The 21,590-nt window shown below is 41.1% G+C and overlaps 1 protein-coding gene and 1 long non-coding RNA gene across 2 annotated transcripts in view; one reads left to right on the top strand and one right to left on the bottom strand.

Moving 5' to 3' along the window:
* LOC135500547 (syndetin-like) overlaps positions 1 to 6,829 on the top strand; it is an 18,814-nt gene extending 11,985 nt beyond the window's left edge. The window contains exons 7-8 of the mRNA XM_064792082.1: positions 3,487 to 3,676; positions 4,596 to 6,829. Coding sequence (XP_064648152.1) covers positions 3,487 to 3,676; positions 4,596 to 4,700 — 295 coding nt within the window. The 3' untranslated portion in view covers positions 4,701 to 6,829. The remainder of the gene's footprint in view (positions 1 to 3,486; positions 3,677 to 4,595) is intronic.
* On the bottom strand, positions 27 to 20,477 carry LOC135500552 (uncharacterized). The gene is made up of 6 exons (XR_010449470.1): positions 20,347 to 20,477; positions 18,851 to 18,992; positions 15,171 to 15,312; positions 11,507 to 11,648; positions 1,061 to 1,234; positions 27 to 346 (listed from the first exon to the last, which is right to left on the bottom strand). It is a non-coding gene; the product is annotated as an uncharacterized LOC135500552 (long non-coding RNA).
* Between the last annotated feature and the right edge of the window lie 1,113 nt (positions 20,478 to 21,590).

The following is a 21,590-nucleotide window of genomic DNA, read 5'->3' on the forward strand; positions in this document are numbered from 1 at the left end:
GAACGAGGTCACTATACGTCAACGCGAGCGGGACCATTGACGCGGGCGGGACCGCCGACGTGAGCGGGATCGTTGACGCGAGCGGGACCGTCGACGCGAGCATACCATCATCATCCATTGCATCAGTCACTGTTTTCTCCTTCACATCCATGACGACATCTCATTCGATGTCTGTAGCCCTCTTATCAAACAGGAATTAATTATCAGTGTCAGATAAGCCTTCTTTGGCTCGCGAGTTGTGTAATTCGGTGCCGGGTAAATGAAATATATATATATATCCTTCTGTGGTTAAAGTGGGCTTTACCAGGTCTTCCTTCACAATCTTGAACTTGAGGCCAGCTCAGCTCTGTAAATCAAATAATTACAAAACCTAACACATTTGTTTATTTATTTTTTTCAGGTATAGATTAGAGATTTAATCCATGCTTGCTTTTTTAAAAGATCAAACCGTCTTTTTCATCATTTTTTCGGTTGCTCGTTCAACAACATTCATTGCAGGTCACTGCTACAAATATATATATCTCGATTGCAAAAACCCTTCATCAAATGGTATCATGGCCCAAGCCTTAGGAGATTATCAAATTTAGATAGGAAAAGGCATTGGTTAAAAAAATTAAAAAGAAGAAAATTTTTCATGCAGCAGCAGGCTGTTGTGCAGTGCTATACAGATGTCTTCTTCTGCATTCTGATTGTTTTAGATGCACACCAAACAGACATTGGCAACAGATTCGGCTGTCCTAGGGAGGTCTCCTTCCGAGCCCCACAGCTTTGTGATCAGGGTGGTGTCCTTTGGTCAGTATTTTGCTCTATTCAGCTGCCCTTTGTATGTAATGTGTCGATGTAATTAAGCTGGTTGAGGGGTCCCTGTGCTAAAGCCTATTTTAAGCCCATGTTTGACAGACCGGGCTCAACCTAATTGCGTCGACACAGTAAATGTGTGTTGAAAAGAGTTTGCAAAAATGCTAGAACTAGTTACAAGCGTCATTACCAAGAATGAGGGTTGTGGATTTTAGGGTTCGCATTATGGGGTTAAAGCAAGAACATAGCACTTGACTCTTACCTTTGTGTTCTTTAATGCATCTAGGATTCGTTCTTCTTAAGTTTATGCTGGCATCTATGTGAATTCGTGGGGGTAAATCTTGTTGACAATCATTTGCAGCCTCTATCAAGGTCAGATATGTGTTCCTTTGACTTCGATTGACTCGCGTATTCTGCTTTTATTGATGAGTTATAACTGTTTGAAGAATATAAAACGTGGTGGTTAGCATGATGGTTTGTTTAAGGATAGGTATTTCTGAGGTCGAGGTTTGTTCTTCTTCTGTTTCATAAGTAAACAATTTTTCGGAAGACCGGGTATATTTTGCAAGCCTCTCGCTGAACAAGCATGATTTTTGCCATGTTTGGAGAGCCACTTGCCGAACAGCACTGAAAATCAACCCAGTTTGGCAAGCCCCGCTTTAAATATCAATGAGTTCGGCTCTCCATTTAGGGCAAAAAAGGACTTTAGGACTTTAGGACTTTCGAACTTTCGAGGTCTTCCTACGTCTAAACATTTTGCAGATTTACGAGATGAGTTTGTAAATAAAATTCAAAAATATTGTGGCAGAGTTCGTATCACTGGATTGAGGTTAGTCCTTATGAATAAGGAGTACTTGTCAATCCCACAGCTGTCCACCAAAAATGTAGCGGTAAAAGGGCTTATAATATTTGTCACCGTATAAACTTCGCAACTCTGAACTCGAACCCAAAGACTAAACCAACTAAGATATATACATTATTTATTATCCACGTCCCTCTAACCTCATATCTACAACCAACACTAAAATATTACAAAAATAAGGCGCACAATAAAATATCAACAAGAGATCATATAAAAGAATCTTACCATGCTGTAAGGTCAAGGGTGAAGTCAATTAGAAATGCTCTGGCGCTTTTCAAGAGAAATATCTTGTTTAGCTACAGAGGGTAAAGGTTGGTTTTCTGGATCTGCCAGGACTTACTAAAAACATATGAACATCATCATTTATACCTAATTGCACACACCCCTAATGGGTAAATAGCCTAGCCCAAATATCAGGCTCTGAGCCAACTAGCACTCAGTAATTAAGGAAATAACCAATCAGTACACAGCAGCATCAATACAAGATTATCAGACAGGGCCAAGGGCAGGGGCCTAGTAACCAGCTGCTAATCAGGAAGATCATGAAAGGGGTCAAACAGCTTAAAAGATAGAGATTATAAAACAATGGAAAGGGGCAATTAAGAAGGAAGGTGTTGAAACTTATAATGGTTAACGATCCTGGGTGTCTGGGTTCACCAGGGCTAGAGAGAAACACAGAAATAATAATTACAGATATAGTAAGCAATTCCTAATATTGTCACATTGATAAATTACCTGTATGTATGAAATTCCAAATTAATTGGACCTGTAATATGACGGATATGATGAAGTCGTCATCCAAGTCGTAGGCAACCACCAAAACTTGGAATACGACGTCATAATTTCCTCCTTATGCACAGGTCCGATCTGGAACTTTAAAATCCTTGTACAGTGGAACCTCCCTTAGTGGACACCTCTCTATTAAGGACAACCTCTCTATTAAAGACACTAGTTTTGGTCCCAAGTTGGTTGTTACCATTCAATTTAACCTCTCTAATCAGGACACCTCTCTATGGACACATTCTGAACTGACAAGGTAGTGCTGTCCTTAATAGAGAGGTGTCCTGATTAGAGAGGTCAAATTGAATTGAAACAGCCAATTCGGGACCAAAACTAGTGTCCTTAATAGAGAGGTTGTCTTTAATTTAGAGGTGTCTGCTAAGGGGGGTTCCTTTGTACAGAGTCAAGAATCTACACAGTACACATGCCATAGTTGAAAGGACAGATGGACATCTGATGCCACAACAACTTGACCGAAAAGAGGCTGCGTTCAGACGTTCGCGATGAGGGCATATTGAAATGGCCTTATTATGTAAATGTTAAAACGTGTCAAATGAAACAGCCAAAATATACAAACCATGCAAATGCCCCACTCATTTAAATTTTCCAATTTCTTCAGATAGGCGAGCGCCAAAACATTTACAACAGAGGGGCGAACATTTGATGCTGTTAGACTTGGCGCTAGGGCGGATACCTGAAAGTTTGTAACAGATGGATGGGCGGTGATGCTGCGATGATTGCCCCAATGCAAAAATGGTGTCCTCTGAAAACCCATTCATTTGAATCATTCCTATTTACGACAGTAGAGTGGGGCGTATCCCTGAATGTGTATACAGCCCATTCATTCTTTTAAAACCCATTCATTTTAATTTTTCCAATCTCTTCAGAAATTCGAGCGCCCATAAATGTCCATCAGATGAGCAGGCGGGGATGCTGTGATGCTGGGGTGGATACCTGAATATGAATACAGTGATAATTGTATCACTGCAAAAACGGTATCCTCTCTATAAAAAACCCATTCATTTGAATCTTTCCAATTTCTTCAGATATGCTAGCGCCAAAAAGTGTACAACAGAAGGTAGGGCGTTGATGTTGTTAGACTTCCAGCAGTTTTTGATGAAGCTTGAGAAGTTGACAGAACTGCGCCCAATCCCAGAACGCGAATATGTTGAAACCTACATCAAGGCCTACTACCTTCCCGAGGACCAGTTAGAGACCTGGGTCAAAGACCACAAGGTAATTATAGCTTAGTTCAAACGCTTTAATCAATGGAAAAATTCATTCTGAGCGCAACTGCTCTCGAGAAATGATGATTTGTGCAGAATATTAGCCCGTATGCTAATTGCATATGTAAAACATGTCACATCATGACGACGCTATACTTCTGGAGCTTTATGCAACGTCATTTGTCGTGACATTTCTTCAATGACGCGAAACCCCTGTTCAAAAACGGTGTCGTAAAATATCCTATGCTGTTGTATCGGGTCTTTTTCTCGCACGGCTGTGGTCGGAATGAACTTTTGAATGTATCAAGTAGCTGGGACTTGATGTAACAATCAATTTGAGGAAGGTTTGATAACATTTCGAGAGCAATTGTGAAAATAAGAGTGATTTTCAAGATTTCGGAACATCTTGAACTAATCTAAAGTCTTTTCCTATCTCCCTGTTGACTCTTTCTTGTTATAAAACTGAAAGATAGACATATAGATGCAAGTTTCAATCTTGGAATCATGGATGACCCATGCTAGACTCTATGGTATTTCTCACAAATATTAGAATAACTCCTTATAAAAAACAAACTTGGAATCATGGATGATCCATAGTAGACTCTTACAACTCTATTACTCACAAATATAAGAAAAACTATAAAAAAACAAACTTTGAAGTTTTGGCCCAGTCGCCCAAAAGAAGCTTATGAAAGCGACTATAGGGATATATAGTGGAACCTTCCTTAGCGGACCCCTCTCTATTAAGGACACCATTTCTAGTAAGGACACTAGTTTTAGTCAATAAAATTAGTTGTTTCCATTCAATTTCACCCCTCTAATCAGGACACCTCTCTATTCAGGACAGCACTTGTCAGTTCCGAGAGGTGTCCTTAATAGAGAGGTTTGTCTGTACATGTAAAGTCATTTCCTCGTTTCTCTGTTTCCAGGAATACACAACAAAGCAGATCATATCGCTCGTCAATTGTCTACCGCACATCAACAAGAGAGCGCGACAACGCATCATCGGGGTCATCGAAGAAACACGCCGATAACACGTTTACATAAACGATATCTTGGCCCTAAATGTATTGATATTTCTGAGCTTTGAGACAACGCGCACGTAAATACCTTGACGGAGAATACAGCATGCAATCAATTTCAAACTGAAGTTGATCGGGGAATTTCAAAATGTTTTCATACCATTCGTGTACGTTAGAATCTTCCTCAATAGCGGCCGCCTCTGTTACAAGGACACCTCTCTTATAAGGACACTGATTTTTGGTCCCAAATTTGAAATCGACAATGAGAGTACTAGTTGGCTTTTGATTTTGAAATGTTGACATACCATTCGTGTACAGTGGAATCTTCCTCAATAGTAGACACCTCTGTAAGCAGGACACCTCTCTTTAAGGGGACAGCATTACTCAGTCCCAAGGGTGTCCTTAAAGGAAGAATACGGGCAGGAGCCAGGAAGAACAGATAAAGTTACACAAAATTGCTGATAGGTGACGCTCTGATCTCACAGTACATCAAAACTATTTGCGCTTGTATCAGCAATATAGTGATGTTGTTTAATCGAACACAACCTGGACCCTAAATGGAAAAAAAAGTCACACAAAGACAGAAAGTTTTATCCCCTATCTCCTGCCTATACTCCCCCTTTAAACTGTGATTATTGAAAAGACAGAAAATTCTATCTTCAAAAATCATATTTGAACATTGTACAGTTAGTGTCTTAAAGTTTATCTGTAGAAACCATCAGTTTTGAACTGATTTCTTTAATGCATAATATCTGTTGTACTATATTTGCAGCTATCTATGCACATCCTGTATCCCCCCCCCCTTCCCCCTGCTCAGGCGATATCATGATTTGGCAGGATTGCAGAGAGCTCTATACTGTGTTCATGAGTTTAAGCCAGCCATGAGCTGTCTTTAACATATATACCTATGTGTAGGGCCCTTTGTTGGCTTAAACCAGTGTACACAGTCAATAGAGGTCGGCCAGAGTATGGGACTGCCGAGAGCTCTATACTGTGTGCATGGTTTAAGCCAGCCATGAGTTGTCTGAATGATGTAAAGACCTATGTGTAGGGGCATTTTGTTGGCTTAAACCAGTGCACACAGTCGATAGAGGTCGGCTTAGAGTATGGGACTGCAGAGAGCTCTATGCTGTGTGCATGGGGTTAAGCCAACCATGGGCCGTCTTAATTACCATATAGACCTTGGTGTTGGGGCCTTTTGTTGGCTTAAACTGGTACACGCAATTGATAGGAAGTGAAAGCACTCGAGTTTGTAAATATATGCTATTGTGCATGTGACCCATCAGATTAAATCAGGTTGAAGTTTGCCTGGCCTAGTATCGGGCGATCACTGACAATTGATACAGGATATGACATGAAGTGCTTCACCCTTTGGATACCAGTGTATAAATACCCCTTGGCTACACTCGGTATAGACCAGTAAAGGCCATTTTTCTGTCCCAAGATACGATACCAGTGAATAGCAATGCTCAAATATACACAATGTACTATTATACCCAAATTCAAATTCAAATTCAAATTTGATTAAAAATCAAACATATCACAGAGTGACACGTATGCGGCAAGATAAGGACTGCATATTGGGTACAAACACAGGAAGTGAAATAAATTACAAAATATTTAATGAAAACTACTATGATAGGGTCCCATCTTTCTCAAATTAAACATATTACATGTATTCACAAAGTTAAGAACATGAATCAAAACCTCGTTATCGTGACTTCCAAGTATTTTATAAAAAACATCAACTGATGTACAAGGGTGAACTCCCGTACAGGAAGAACACACATTACCACTCATTTATGAAAACGGATTTTTTTTCGTTTATGTGTCTGTAATGTCATGTCTGTATCGCCAGAAGAAAGGGTTAAGACTGAGCAGACGTTCTGTATCTATAAATATACCGTGGACCTACATGTATTTTCCTTGTAAGATTGTACATTGTATATTGACCTTGTATCATGTCAAAAAGTAATATCTGTCATACATTGTAATTATATACTTGTAAATATCAAGAATTACTGGTAAAGAAGTAATAAATATTGTAAAGGAAAAGTAGCTTGTTTCTCAAATCAATGGAACTCATAGGACCTCAGCTGTGAGGTCTAGTTTGAGGTCCAGATTGACTGAGGGATCCCAGGTGTGAGGTTGAGATAGTAAAAACATATAAATTTTGATATGAGGTTTTCTTGGAGTTCATTCAGGTACCTCAGCTGTAAGGGCTAGTTTGACTTGGGTGTCCTAGGAGTAAGATTGAGATAGGAAACACATCGCAGTAGTGATTTTGGAGTTCACTCGGATACCTGAGATGTGAGGTCCTGATTGACTGAGGGATCCCAGGTGTGAGGTTGAGATAGTAAAAACATTTCAATCTTGATATGAGATTTTCTTTGAGTTCCTTCAGGGACCTCAGCTGTGAAGTCTAGTCTGACTCTGGTGTCCTAGGAGTGAGATTGAGATAGGAAAACACATCGCAGTAGTGATTTTGGAGTTCACTCGGGGACCTGAGCTGTGAGGGTCAGATTGACTGAGGGATCCCAGGTGTGAGGTTGAGATAGTAAAAACATTTAAATCTTGATATGAGGTTTTCTTGGAGTTCCTTCAGGGATCTCAGCTGTGAGGCCTAGTTTGACTTGGGTCCTAGGAGTGAGATTGAGATAGGAAAACACATCGCAGTAGTGATTTTGGAGTTCACTCGGGGACCGGAGCTGTGAGGTCCTGATTGACTGAGGGATCGAAGGTGTGAGGTTGAGATAGTAAAAACATTTAAATCTTGATGTGAGTTTTTCTTGGAGTTCCTTCAGGGACCTCAGCTGTGAAGTCTGGTTCGACAGGGTGTCCTAGGAGTGAGATTGAGATAGGAAACACATCGCAGTAGTGATTTTGGAGTTCACTCGGGGACCTGAGCTAAGAGGTCCTGATTGACTGAGGGATCCCAGGTGTGAGGTTGAGATAGTAAAAACATTTAAATCCTGATATGAGGTTTTCTTGGAAGTCCTTAAGGGACCTAAGCTGTGAAGTCTGGTTTGACTTGGGTGACCTAAGAGTGAGATTGAGATAGGAAAACACATCGCAGCAGTGATTTTGGAGTTCACTCGGGTACTGGAGCTGTGAGGGTCAGATTGACTGAGGGATCCCAGGTGTGAGGTTGAGATAGTAAAAACATTCAAGTCTTGATATAAGATTTTCTTTGAGTTCCTTCAGGGACCTCAGCTGTGAGGCCTAGTTTGACTTGGGTGTCCTATAGGAGTGGGATTGAGATAGGAAAACAGATCGCAGTGATGATTTTGGAGTTCACTCGGGGTCCTGAGCTGTGAGGTTCTGATTGACTGAGGGATCCCAGGTGTGAGGTTGAGATAGGAAAAACATTTAAATCTTGGTATGAGGTTTTCTTCGAGTTCCTTCAGTGACCTCAGCTGTGAGGTCTAGTTTGACTTAGTGATTTTGGAGTTCACTCGGGTACCTGAGCTGTGAGGGTCAGATTGACTGAGGGATCCCAGGTGTGAGGTTGAGATAGTAAAAACATTTAAATCTTGATATGAGGTTTTCTTGGAGTTCATTCAGGGACCTCAGCTGTGAGGCCTAGTTTGACTTGGGTCCTAGGAGTGAGATTGAGATAGGAAAACACATCGCAGTAGTGATTTTGGAGTTCACTCGGGGACCGGAGCTGTGAGGTCCTGATTGACTGAGGGATCGAAGGTGTGAGGTTGAGATAGTAAAAACATTTAAATCTTGATGTGAGATTTTCTTGGAGTTCCTTCAGGGACCTCAGCTGTGAAGTCTGGTTTGACAGGGTGTCCTAGGAGTGAGATTGAGATAGGAAACACATCGCAGTAGTGATTTTGGAGTTCACTCGGATACCTGAGCTGTGAGGTCCTGATTGACTGAGGGATCCTAGGTGTGAGGTTGAGATAGGAAAAAAAAATATGAATCTTGATATAGGTTTTTTTTGGAGTTCATTCAGGTACCTGACTTGACCTTGTCACTCAATACAGCATTTTGGCAAAACTTCTGCCTTATGAAATGGATATACCTTGTTTTCCTCAAAATTAACCCCCTCTGTGTGAAATCATTGCTCATCAATGTAAAAAGTCTGAATCTTATGAGGTTTTCTTGGAGTTCATTCAGGGACCTCAGATGGGAGGCGTAGTTTGACTCGGGTGTCCTAGGAGTGAGATTGAGATAGGAAAACACATCGCAGTAATGATTTTGGAGTTCACTCGGGTACCTGAGCTGTGAGGTCCTGATTGACTGAGGGATCCCAGGTGTGAGGTTGAGATAGTAAAAACATTTAAATCTTGATATGAGATTTTCTTGGAGTTCCTTCAGGGACCTCAGCTGTGAGGCCTAGTTTGACTTGGGTGTCCTAGGAGTGAGATTGAGATAGGAAACACATCGCAGTAGTGATTTTGGAGTTCACTCGGATACCTGAGCTGTGAGGTCCTGATTGACTAAGGGATCCCAGGTGTGAGGTTGAGATAGGAAAAAAAATGAATCTTGATATAGGGTTTTTTTGGAGTTCATTCAGGTACCTGACTTGGGGATACCACGAGGGACTGTGTCACTCAATACGGCATTTTGGCAAAACTTCTGCCTTGTGAAATGGATATATCTTGTTTTCCTCAAAATTAACCCCCTCTGTGTGAAATCATTGCTCATCAATGTAAAAAGTCTGAATCTTATGAGGTTTTCTTGGAGTTCCTTCAGGGACCTCAGCTTTGAGGCCTAGTTTGACTCGGGTGTCCTTGGAGTGAGATTGAGATAGGAAAACACATCGCAGTAATGATTTTGGAGTTCACTCGGGTACCTGAGCTGTGAGGTCCTGATTGACTGAGGGATCCCAGGTGTGAGGTTGAGATAGTGAAAACATTTAAATCTTGATATGAGGTTTTCTTGGAGTTCATTCAGGGACCTCAGCTGTGAGGCCTAGTTTGAATCGGGTGTCCTAGGAGTGAGATTGAGATAGGAAAAGACATCGCAGTAGTGATTTTGGAGTTCACTCGGGGACCTGAGCTGTGAGGGTCAGATTGACTGAGGGATCCAAGGTGTGAGGTTGAGATAGGAAAAACATTTAAATCTTGATATGAGATTTTCTTGGAGTTCCTTCAGGGACCTCAGCTGTGAAGTCTGGTTTGACTTGGGTGTCCTAGGAGTGATATTGAGATAGGAAAACACATCGCAGTAGTGATTTTGGAGTTCACTCGGGGACTGGAGCTGTGAGGTCCTGATTGACTGAGGGATCCCAGGTGTGAGGTTGAGATAGTAAAAGAATATAAATCTTGATATGAGGTTTTATTGGAGTTCATTCAGGGACTTCAGCTGTGAGGTCGAGTTTGACTTTAGGGTACCACGAGGGATTTTGTCACTCAATACAGCTTTTCTTGACGGACAGTATAGAAGAGACCACCAGCCCAGATGGAGTTATTGCCATAAAGCATATTTCTATCAATACTAGTATTGGGATAAATACATTTGTGGAACCCCTCTAAGGACTATATTAATTAACCAGGCCTTCCAGGATCGCTAACAACCATGCAAATTTCCCGCCTTCATGTCAAGGCTGCACACTTCGCTGCACACGCCCGTGCCAATCAAAATTATTTTCCTCGGCACGTGACCTGAGACGGCCAATCAGCGTTGGTGTTGCCCCGCGTCCTTTCATTCCAATTTATTATTTCTTGAAGGCAACACGACGCTCGTTATTTCTTCTTGGGGTGGTTTTTGCCCCACTCCATGGTTTTTTCATGGCCCCTTAGCATCCAGCTGCTTGTTGTAAATACCAAAATCATCTGCGCTGGAATTTCAATATGATTTCGGGGCCCATCATTACTATAAATCTTCAAATAAAAAGTCACTCAGTGTCCTTGTCCATATCCGGCTTGTGCTTCATTCTGTTCACAGCCGCGTAAGTGCACAGAGGAAACTGGTATTTTCCTCAAATAATCGTCAGAGCTACCCCTTCACAAAAAACATCGGACATTTACATTTGAACAAGTAGCAATTGGGATAGAGGTCTCATTAGGGAGTTTTTTTTGTATTCATGCGCGACCAACCCGTAGTTCCTAAAATCATTGATTTCTCGGCCCTCACAGTACGGCAGTGTTGAGTCAGAAGTTGTTTTGGCAAAGACATGTTTTTTTGGTGTTTCTGAAACCTAGAGCGCTACTCAATAGGTGGCTAACAAGAAACTTCGCATTTACTGTTGTTGCCGACGTATGTGTACACTGAACTTGGGATGTGCGTCGGCCCCGTGTTGAAACGCCGTCCAGTGCCAGTTGGTGCGTTTTTGTGCAAAATTCAACATATCTCAAAAGTTCAATGGTTCACCCTCGTTTTTAATTTTAATTTTTGTGTAGCGTAACCAACTGTCTTTCATGGGAGAATGGTCACTGTAAAAATTATTCAGGAAGTATGTATAATATTTGGGGGTTTTCGTGAGTGTCCGGCCCAATTGGCAATATTGCCATTTGGGATGGTGAACAGAGCTAGGAGCAAATGTTACGCTTATGATTTATTTAAAGAAATAAAATGCCCGATTGAACATCCTGCAGAATCAGGGGAATCGGGCGTTTCCAGTGATATACGACACAAGTGGGTTGTCCTCATGCATTCACTTTGGAAACGCATTTTAAAACAGATGTTACGTCCTGTTAATGGGGCAAGTCATCATCACGTACATTCGGGAAAACCTCCCTAACAAGACCCAATTCCACTGTCTGAAAGTATTTTATTCGGCACTGTGAATAATATAACCTGCACACCACGCACATTTCTATGTGTGCATTTCCATGATGGAACCTGTGCAGCCTTAGACTTACTCGATGTCAGAACAGCTTCCTCGTCAATCTATGCTGATTATGCCTTGTTGTCAGATGATGAACTGGACTACACGACAGATGATTATCGTGCTCCACTTGCGGATGGTGGTGGGGAAGATGTCCTTATCTGGATAGGTATATCCTGAAATTTGATAGGTTGAAGTCAGATGTATTATAATTAATTTAGCAGGTCTCCAGTATTTTCCTGGAATTTGGTATTTTTTGGCAAAGAGACAGAAAAAGTTGAGAAAATTAACACCTTGTAGCCTAACCCCTTATCTCCCCCCCCCCCCCCCCCCCCCGTGTAGGCCATGCAAATCTTATGACCCCAAACTTAATCAACATGCTTAGCAGGATCTATAATTCTTTCATAAAACACAGCAAACCAGATTCCCAGCTGTCTAAACGAAAATTATAAAATGTTACTTCAGGTCACCTATGGCTGAAATCCAATGGTTGAAAATAATGTGGCTCGCCTTAAATACCGGCAAATTTTGGTTTTCTAATGAGAAAAGCTTTATAACCACAAAAACTTCATTAAGTATCAAATGACACACAATGTCATCTCTTATACTCTCACCAACTCTGTCTCACTCTTAAGTAATTCATGTATTATTTGACTGCTTTCATTACTTATTGCATTCTTTCATCCATTTTCACCATTCGCACTGCACATACAAACATTTAAATGATTCAAAAAGATGTCCAGCATGCAGTGATCCCCCCCCCCCCCCCCCCCCATAGCAAATTTAAGGGGGGCTGCTGCTTGTACCGATATTCTGAAATGACCTCCCTTTCTGGGGGATTGCCATCTAAATTTTGACCCCTTTTCTCGGGGACTTTTTAACCCATTTATATCATGTCATCTCCATTATTTATGAGTTTTTATACTGAAAACAAGCTAAAATGAGTAAAGTGTCACACATTTTCATGAAAAACAACCCTTTTGACGAGTTGCAAGAACTCTTTCTGAAAAGGTACCCCCTTTTCTCATTTTCTTGGGGATTTGACACCCTAGATTTTAACACAAAATGACCCCCGTCCCCTAGAAAACTGGAACGCGCACGCGGCCCCCTAAACTATCTGAATGGGGGGGGGGGGGGCTGTGCTGGTATACATTTGAATAACACATTACAATCATCCCCCCCTCCCCCCAATCAAATGGATTGACACCCATTTATCAGTTGGCCCAAAAAAACGTTATAAACTTCGTCCGGGATCTGAGCGACTTATTCAACATGCAAGCTACAAATAACTTAATGTATTGTGGGATAGAGTACGCCTACCTGACCTTAGAAACCCAGTTCTTTTGTTTTTCCAGTTGTGGGTGTAGGAGATAGAGGGGTTAGCATTTTTGTGAATGACTTCATCATTGGATTGTTTTTTTGGGGCCACCTCGAGACTGTCAAGTGGAAGGAAGCCTATTTAATTCAATGTGCGATTTACATAGATCACCCTGGTGTAAAATGGCATAAACGATAGACATATTGCTCTTGTCTGACTTACCTCTCTAGCTATTCTGTTTAAACTATCCCAGCCGCAAGAAATTGAAACTTTTTTTGTTTATCTCATGTATCTCTCTAATGAAAGGCATGAATCAAGACTGATGTAGGTTTATGTCACTCTCATGGAAAGACCTTTCGGGACACTCATCATGTGACCACTGACTGTTCAAGAGATAGGCCTACTTTGAAGTGCCAAGCGCTATATATATCCAGAATGAGGTGCTCCAGAAGATATGGATGTTATTGACCAAGAGTGAAGGCTGACGCTCACCATATCTAGTCTTTCGGTTCATTTCTGAGATAGTTAGCAAAACATGGCTTGGTGAAATAGTTCACAAGCCACGTAAGGCCATGCTTGAAAAAATTGAGATGATTATGGTAAAATGAAGCTGACAGCACCCCGGATCTGAATTCCAAAGCATTTCTTTGCCAACACCCAAAATCCTGATGAAACTCTTTTAATAAGACATTACTTTTGATGCAAAAACTGTTGAGTTGCACAGAAAACATGTGTGCACCCGAAACAGTCCAAGTTGATATAGTGCTTTTGCATCGATACAAAAACTGTCAAGGAGAAGGAGGCCTCCAGGTCTCCAAAAGTTAAATGACGATGGTTTCTTGTAAATTCTCTCTTATCTAGTCATTCAGTTTATTAGTTTATCAGCTGTTACCAACCGCTGGCAAAAATATATAAGCTGGCAGAACAGAAAATTCTAAAATTTTGAAAATACCCCAGTTTGACGAACAGAAATTTTTTGCAGCACAGGTATAAAAGCTTCGAAAATCAATGTATGATCATCAATATATGTCATAGAAGCAGTCCACATTGTGTGTTTTGATATTGACGTCATTTTCATGTATGTCAAGGTGGTCTATTATTTCTAAAGTGTTTGTCATATCTTTCTGGTAAAATGTATGGTGTGGTATTGGTAATGTTGCCCACTACAGCTGGTCGGCATTTGGGTCAGAGTTGTTGGGTCTTCATGACTTCACCACCTCTCTGTTGCCAATGAACTTCCTCTGTCTCGGCCCTGGGCCGAAGAAACTGTGGGGGAAATATTCTTATAGGAACGACAGTATGACAAGATCAAAGAAATGCTGATGGTACGGGCAGTAAGTAACGTAGCAGCTGGGTTGTTGTTGCTGCTGGTGATCGCGTCAAGAATCAAACGCCGAATTGGCAGAGGCACTGCACCTGTTGTTTTGACAGTCATAGAGAGGTTGCACACCATTACGACTCCAACTCTGACTTCAACTGAATTTGAGGCAGACAGTCATTTAGTAAAATCTTCAATTTAAATAAATTGTTGAATGCTAAGCTAACAAGGGTTTATAATATGTCACCCGAGTTTTCAGTTTCAGCTTTTTTTCTCCCCCATAGGGGGTGTTTCTTGAAAACCATGAAACTTCCCTTCCACTCTGTAACTTCTCAACGATAATATATTCTGCCGTGCCTTCAAGCCTTATCTAACATCTATCAGACGCAACTCGTCATATCCACATACAAAAATTACCAGCCACGAAACCCAAGCTGCCTTGTCTGCAATCCAAATCATAAGCTTTGACGAGACCCCACACGTCATACCTCAAAAGATGTGATCAAAACTTAATTACCCTATCGTACAAAAGTGAGTACGACCTAACGAGTTGATCCACTTAGGTTTTTATGGGGGGTGTTGCTTTCACGTCAAATAAAAACCTGACCTTAACTGAAGGCTCACTGATCATTTAATAGCCCGCTAGGAGCATGCCAAATTCAAATGTCTCGCATGAATCATCATCAAGGACTTAAAGCTGGGCCATCACTCAGCTCCTAGGACACTTCCTTGATCACACTCAATTAAAATGGTTAAATCTCAATTATAAGGGTAAAACCTTACAACTCCTCCACAGAAATTCGTAGCAGAGAAGTTCCATTGGGTAGGCCTAATCTCATCTGTTGATGATCCAACTCATTGAAATCTCAGTCGTGCCCACATGACATTTTGCTGTTAATGGGGCACGTCATCATCACGTACATTCGGGAAAAGCTCCCTAACAAGACCCAATTCCACTGTCTGAATTTTTTTTATTCGGCACTGTGAATAATATAACCTGCACACCACGCACATTTCTATGTGTGCATTTCCATGATGGAACCTGTTCAGCCTTAGACTTACTAGATGTCAGAACAGCTTCCTCGTCAATCTATGCTGATTATGCCTTGTTGTCAGATGATGAACTGGACCACACGGCAGATGATTATCGTGCTCCACTTGCGGATGGTGGTGGGGAAGATGTCTTTATCTGGATAGGTATATCCTGAAATTTGATAGGTTGAAGTCAGATGTATTATAATTAATTTAGCAGGTCTCCAGCATTTTCCTGGAATTTGGTATTTTTAGGCAAAGAGACAAAAAAAGTTGAGAAAATTAACACCTTGTAGCCTAACCCCTTAACTCCCCCCCCCCCCCCCTGTAGGCCATGCAAATCTTATGACCCCAAACTTAATCAACATGCTTAGCAGGATCTATAATTCTTTCATAAAACACAGCAAACCAGATTCCCAGCTGTCTAAACGAAAATTATAAAATGTTACTTCAGGTCACCTATGGCTGAAATCCAATGGTTGAAAATAATGTGGCTCGCCTTAAATACCGGCAAATTTTGGTTTTCTAATGAGAAAAGCTTTATAACCATAAAAACTTCATTAAGTATCAAATGACACACAATGTCATCTCTTATACTCTCACCAACTCTGTCTCACTCTTAAGTAATTCATGTATTATTTGACTGCTTTCATTACTTATTGCATTCTTTCATCCCTTTTCACCATTTGCACTGCACATACAAAATTTCAATGATTCAAAAAGATGTCCAGCATGCAGTGATCCCGCCCCCCCCCCCATAGCAAATTTAAGGGGGGCTGCTGCTTGTACCGATATTCTGAAATGACCCCCCTTTCTGGGGGATTGCCATCTAAATTTTGACCCCTTTTCTCGGGGACTTTTTAACCCATTTATATCATGTCATCTCCATTATTTATGAGTTTTTATACTAAAATGAGTTTTTATACTAAAATGAGTAAAGTGTCACACATTTACATGAAAAACAACCCTTTTGACGAGTTGCAAGAACTCTTTCTGAAAAGGTACCCCCTTTTCTCATTTTCTCGGGGATTTGACACCCTAGATTTTAACACAAAATGACCCCCGTCCCCTAGAAAACTGGAACGCGCACGCGGCCCCCTAAACTATCTGAATGGGGGGGGGGGGGCTGTGCTGGTATACATTTGAATAACACATTACAATCATCCCCCCCTCCCCCCAATCAAATGGATTGACACCCATTTATCAGTTGGCCCAAAAAAGCGTTGTAAACTTCGTCCGGGATCTGAGCGACTTATTCAACATGCAAGCTACAAATAACTTAATGTATTGTGGGATAGAGTACGCCTACCTGACCTTAGAAACCCAGTTCTTTTGTTTTTCCAGTTGTGGGTGTAGGAGATAGAGGGGTTAGCATTTTTGTGAATGACTTCATCATTGGATTGTTTTTTGGGGGCCACCTCGAGACTGTCAAGTGGAAGGAAGCCTATTTAATTCAATGTGCGATTTACATAGATCACCCTGGTGTAAAATGGCATAAACGATAGACATATTGCTCCTGTCTGACTTACCTCTCTAGCTATTCTGTTTAAACTATCCCAGCCGCAAGAAATTGAAATTGTTTTTGTTTATCTCATGTATCTCTCTAATGAAAGGCATGAATCAAGACTGATGTAGGTTTATGTCACTCGCATGGAAAGACCTTTCGGGACACTCATCATGTGACCACTGACTGTTCAAGAGATAGGCCTACTTTGAAGTGCCAAGCGCTATATATATCCAGAATGAGGTGCTCCAGAAGATATGGATGTTATTGACCAAGAGTGAAGGCTGACGCTCACCATATCTAGTCTTTCGGTTCATTTCTGAGATAGTTAGCAAAACATGGCTTGGTGAAATAGTTCACAAGCCACGTAAGGCCATGCTTGAAAAAATTGAGATGATTATGGTAAAATGAAGCTGACAGCACCCCGGATCTGAATTCCAAAGCATTTCTTTGCCAACACCCAAAATCCTGATGAAACTCTTTTAATAAGACATTACTTTTGATGCAAAAACTGTTGAGTTGCACAGAAAACATGTGTGCACCCGAAACAGTCCAAGTTGATATAGTGCTTTTGCATCGATACAAAAACTGTCAAGGAGAAGGAGGCCTCCAGGTCTCCAAAAGTTAAATGACGATGGTTTCTTGTAAATTCTCTCTTATCTAGTCATTCAGTTTATTAGTTTATCAGCTGTTACCAACCGCTGGCAAAAATATATAAGCTGGCAGAACAGAAAATTCTAAAATTTTGAAAATACCCCAGTTTGACGAACAGAAATTTTTTGCAGCACAGGTATAAAAGCTTCGAAAATCAATGTATGATCATCAATATATGTCATAGAAGCAGTCCACATTGTGTGTTTTGATATTGACGTCATTTTCATGTATGTCAAGGTGGTCTATTATTTCTAAAGTGTTTGTCATATCTTTCTGGTAAAATGTATGGTGTGGTATTGGTAATGTTGCCCACTACAGCTGGTCGGCATTTGGGTCAGAGTTGTTGGGTCTTCATGACTTCACCACCTCTCTGTTGCCAATGAACTTCCTCTGTCTCGGCCCTGGGCCGAAGAAACTGTGGGGGAAATATTCTTATAGGAACGACAGTATGACAAGATCAAAGAAATGCTGATGGTACGGGCAGTAAGTAACGTAGCAGCTGGGTTGTTGTTGCTGCTGGTGATCGCGTCAAGAATCAAACGCCGAATTGGCAGAGGCACTGCACCTGTTGTTTTGACAGTCATAGAGAGGTTGCACACCATTACGACTCCAACTCTGACTTCAACTGAATTTGAGGCTGACAGTCATTTAGTAAAATCTTCAATTTAAATAAATTGTTGAATGCTAAGCTAACAAGGGTTTATAATATGTCACCCGAGTTTTCAGTTTCAGCTTTTTTTCTCCCCCATAGGGGGTGTTTCTTGAAAACCATGAAACTTCCCTTCCACTCTGTAACTTCTCAACGATAATATATTCTGCCGTGCCTTCAAGCCTTATCTAACATCTATCAGACGCAACTCGTCATATCCACATACAAAAATTACCAGCCACGAAACCCAAGCTGCCTTGTCTGCAATCCAAATCATAAGCTTTGACGAGACCCCACATGTCATACCTCAAAAGATGTGATCAAAACTTAATTACCCTATCGTACAAAAGTGAGTACGACCTAACGAGTTGATCCACTTAGGTTTTTATGGGGGGTGTTGCTTTCACGTCAAATAAAAACCTGGCCTTAACTGAAGGCTCACTGATCATTTAATAGCCCGCTAGGAGCATGCCAAATTCAAATGTCTCGCATGAATCATCATCAAGGACTTAAAGCTGGGCCATCACTCAGCTCCTAGGACACGTCCTTGATCACACTCAATTAAAATGGTTAAATCTCAATTATAAGGGTAAGACCTTACAACTCCTCCACAGAAATTCGTAGCAGAGAAGTTCCATTGGGTAGGCCTAATCTCATCTGGGTCACAAGAATTTTTTCTGAATTGATGATCCAACTCATTGAAATCTCAGTCGTGTCCACATGGCATTTTCCTGTTAATGGGGCAAGTCATCATCGCGTACATTCGGAAAAAAACTCCATAACGAGACCCAATTCCACTGTCTGAAATTTTTTTATTCGGCACTGTGAATAATATAACCTGCACACCACGCACATTTCTATGTGTGCATTTCCATGATGGAACCTGTGCAGCCTTAGACTTACTAGATGTCAGAACAGCTTCCTCGTCAATCTATGCTGATTATTCCGTGTTGTCAGATAATGAACTGGACTACACGGCAGATGATTATCGTGCTCCACTTGCGGATGATGGTGGGGAAGATGTCTTTATCTGGATAGGTATATCCTGAAATTTGATAGGTTGAAGTCAGATGTATTATAATTAATTTAGCAGGTCTCCAGTATTTTCCTGGAATTTGGTATTTTTTGGCAAAGAGACAGAAAAAGTTGAGAAAATTAACACCTTGTAGCCTAACCCCTTAACTCCCCCCCCCCCGTAGGCCATGCAAATCTTATGACCCCAAACTTAATCAACATGCTTAGCAGGATCTATAATTCTTTCATAAAACACAGCAAACCAGATTCCCAGCTGTCTAAACGAAAATTATAAAATGTTACTTCAGGTCACCTATGGCTGAAATCCAACGATTGAAAATAATGTGGCTCGCCTTAAATACCGGCAAATTTTGGTTTTCTAATGAGAAAAGCTTTATAACCACAAAAACTTCAATAAGTATCAAATGACACACAATGTCATCTCTTATACTCTCACCAACTCTGTCTCACTCTTAAGTAATTCATGTATTATTTGACTGCTTTCATTACTTATTGCATTCTTTCATCCATTTTCACCATTTGCACTGCACATACAAAAATTTAAATGATTCAAAAAGATGTCCAGCATGCAGTGCTCCCCCCCCCCCCCCCCCCCCCCCCCACTCAGCCAATTTAAGGGGGGCCACTGCTCGTACCAATATTCTGAAATGACCCCCCTTTCTAGGGGATTGCCATCTAAATTTTGACCCACTTTCTCGGGGACTTTTTAACCCATTTATATCATGTCATCTCCATTATTTATGAGTTTTTATACTGAAAACAAGCTAAAATGAGTAAGTGTCACACATTTTCATGAAAAACAACCCTTTTGACGAGTTGCAAGAACTCTTTCTGAAAAGGTACCCCCTTTTCTCATTTTCTCGGGGATTTGACACCCTAGATTTTAACACAAAATAACCCCCGTCCCCTAGAAAACTGGAACGCGCACGCGGCCCCCTAAACTATCTGAATGGGGGGGGGGCTGTGCTGGTATACATTTGAATAACACATTACAATCATCCCCCCCTCCCCCCAATCAAATGGATTGACACCCATTTATCAGTTGGCCCAAAAAAACGTTATAAACTTCGTCCGGGATCTGAGCGACTTATTCAACATGCAAGCTACAAATAACTTAATGTATTGTGGGATAGAGTACGCCTACCTGACCTTAGAAACCCAGTTCTTTTGTTTTTCCAGTTGTGGGTGTAGGAGATAGAGGGGTTAGCATTTTTGTGAATGACTTCATCATTGGATTGTTTTTTGGGGGCCACCTCGAGACTGTCAAGTGGAAGGAAGCCTATTTAATTCAATGTGCGATTTACATAGATCACCCTGGTGTAAAATGGCATAAACGATAGACATATTGCTCCTGTCTGACTTACCTCTCTAGCTATTCTGTTTAAACTATCCCAGCCGCAAGAAATTGAATTTTTTTTTGTTTATCTCATGTATCTCTCTGATGAAAGGCATGAATCAAGACTGATGTAGGTTTATGTCACTCGCATGGAAAGACCTTTCGGGACACTCATCATGTGACCACTGACTGTTCAAGAGATAGGCCTACTTTGAAGTGCCAAGCGCTATATATATCCAGAATGAGGTGCTCCAGAAGATATGGATGTTATTGACCAAGAGCGCAGGCGGACGCTCACCTTATCTAGTCTTTCGGTTCATTTCTGAGATAGTTAGCAAAACATGGCTTGGTGAAATAGTTCACAAGCCACGTAAGGCCATGCTTGAAAAAATTGAGATGATAATGGTAAAATGAAGCTGAAAGCACCCCGGATCTGAATTCCAAAGCATTTCTTTGCCAACACCCAAAATCCTGATGAAACTCTTTTAATAAGACATTACTTTTGATGCAAAAACTGTTGAGTTGCACAGAAAACTTGTGTGCACTCGAAACAGCCCAAGTTGATATAGTGCTTTTGCATCGATACAAAAACTGTCAAGGAGAAGGAGGCCTCCAGGTCTCCAAAAGTTAAATGACGATGGTTTCTTGTAAATTCTCTCTTATCTAGTCATTCAGTTTATTAGTTTATCAGCTGTTACCAACCGCTGGCAAAAATTTATAAGCTGGCAGAACAGAAAATTCTAAAATTTTGAAAATACCCCAGTTTGACGAACAGAAAATTTTTGCAGCACAGGTATAAAAGCTTCGAAAATCAATGTATGATCATCAATATATGTCATAGAAGCAGTCCACATTGTGTGTTTTGATATTGACGTCATTTTCATGTATGTCAAGGTGGTCTATTATTTCTAAAGTGTTTGTCATATCTTTCTGGTAAAATGTATGGTGTGGTATTGGTAATGTTGCCCACTACAGCTGGTCGGCATTTGGGTCAGAGTTGTTGGGTCTTCATGACTTCACCACCTCTCTGCTGCCAATGAACTTCCTCTGTCTCGGCCCTGGGCCGAAGAAACTGTGGGGGAAATATTCAAATAGGAACGACAGTATGACAAGATCAAAGAAATGCTGATGGTGCGGGCAGTAAGTAACGTAGCAGCTGGGTTGTTGTTGCTGCTGGTGATCGCGTCAAGAATCAAACACCGAATTGGCAGAGGCACTGCACCTGTTGTTTTGACAGTCATAGAGAGGTTGCACACCATTACGACTCCAACT

Source organism: Lineus longissimus, chromosome 16 (genome assembly GCF_910592395.1).
Source record: "Lineus longissimus chromosome 16, tnLinLong1.2, whole genome shotgun sequence".
Classification (NCBI taxonomy): Eukaryota; Metazoa; Nemertea; class Pilidiophora; order Heteronemertea; family Lineidae; genus Lineus; species Lineus longissimus.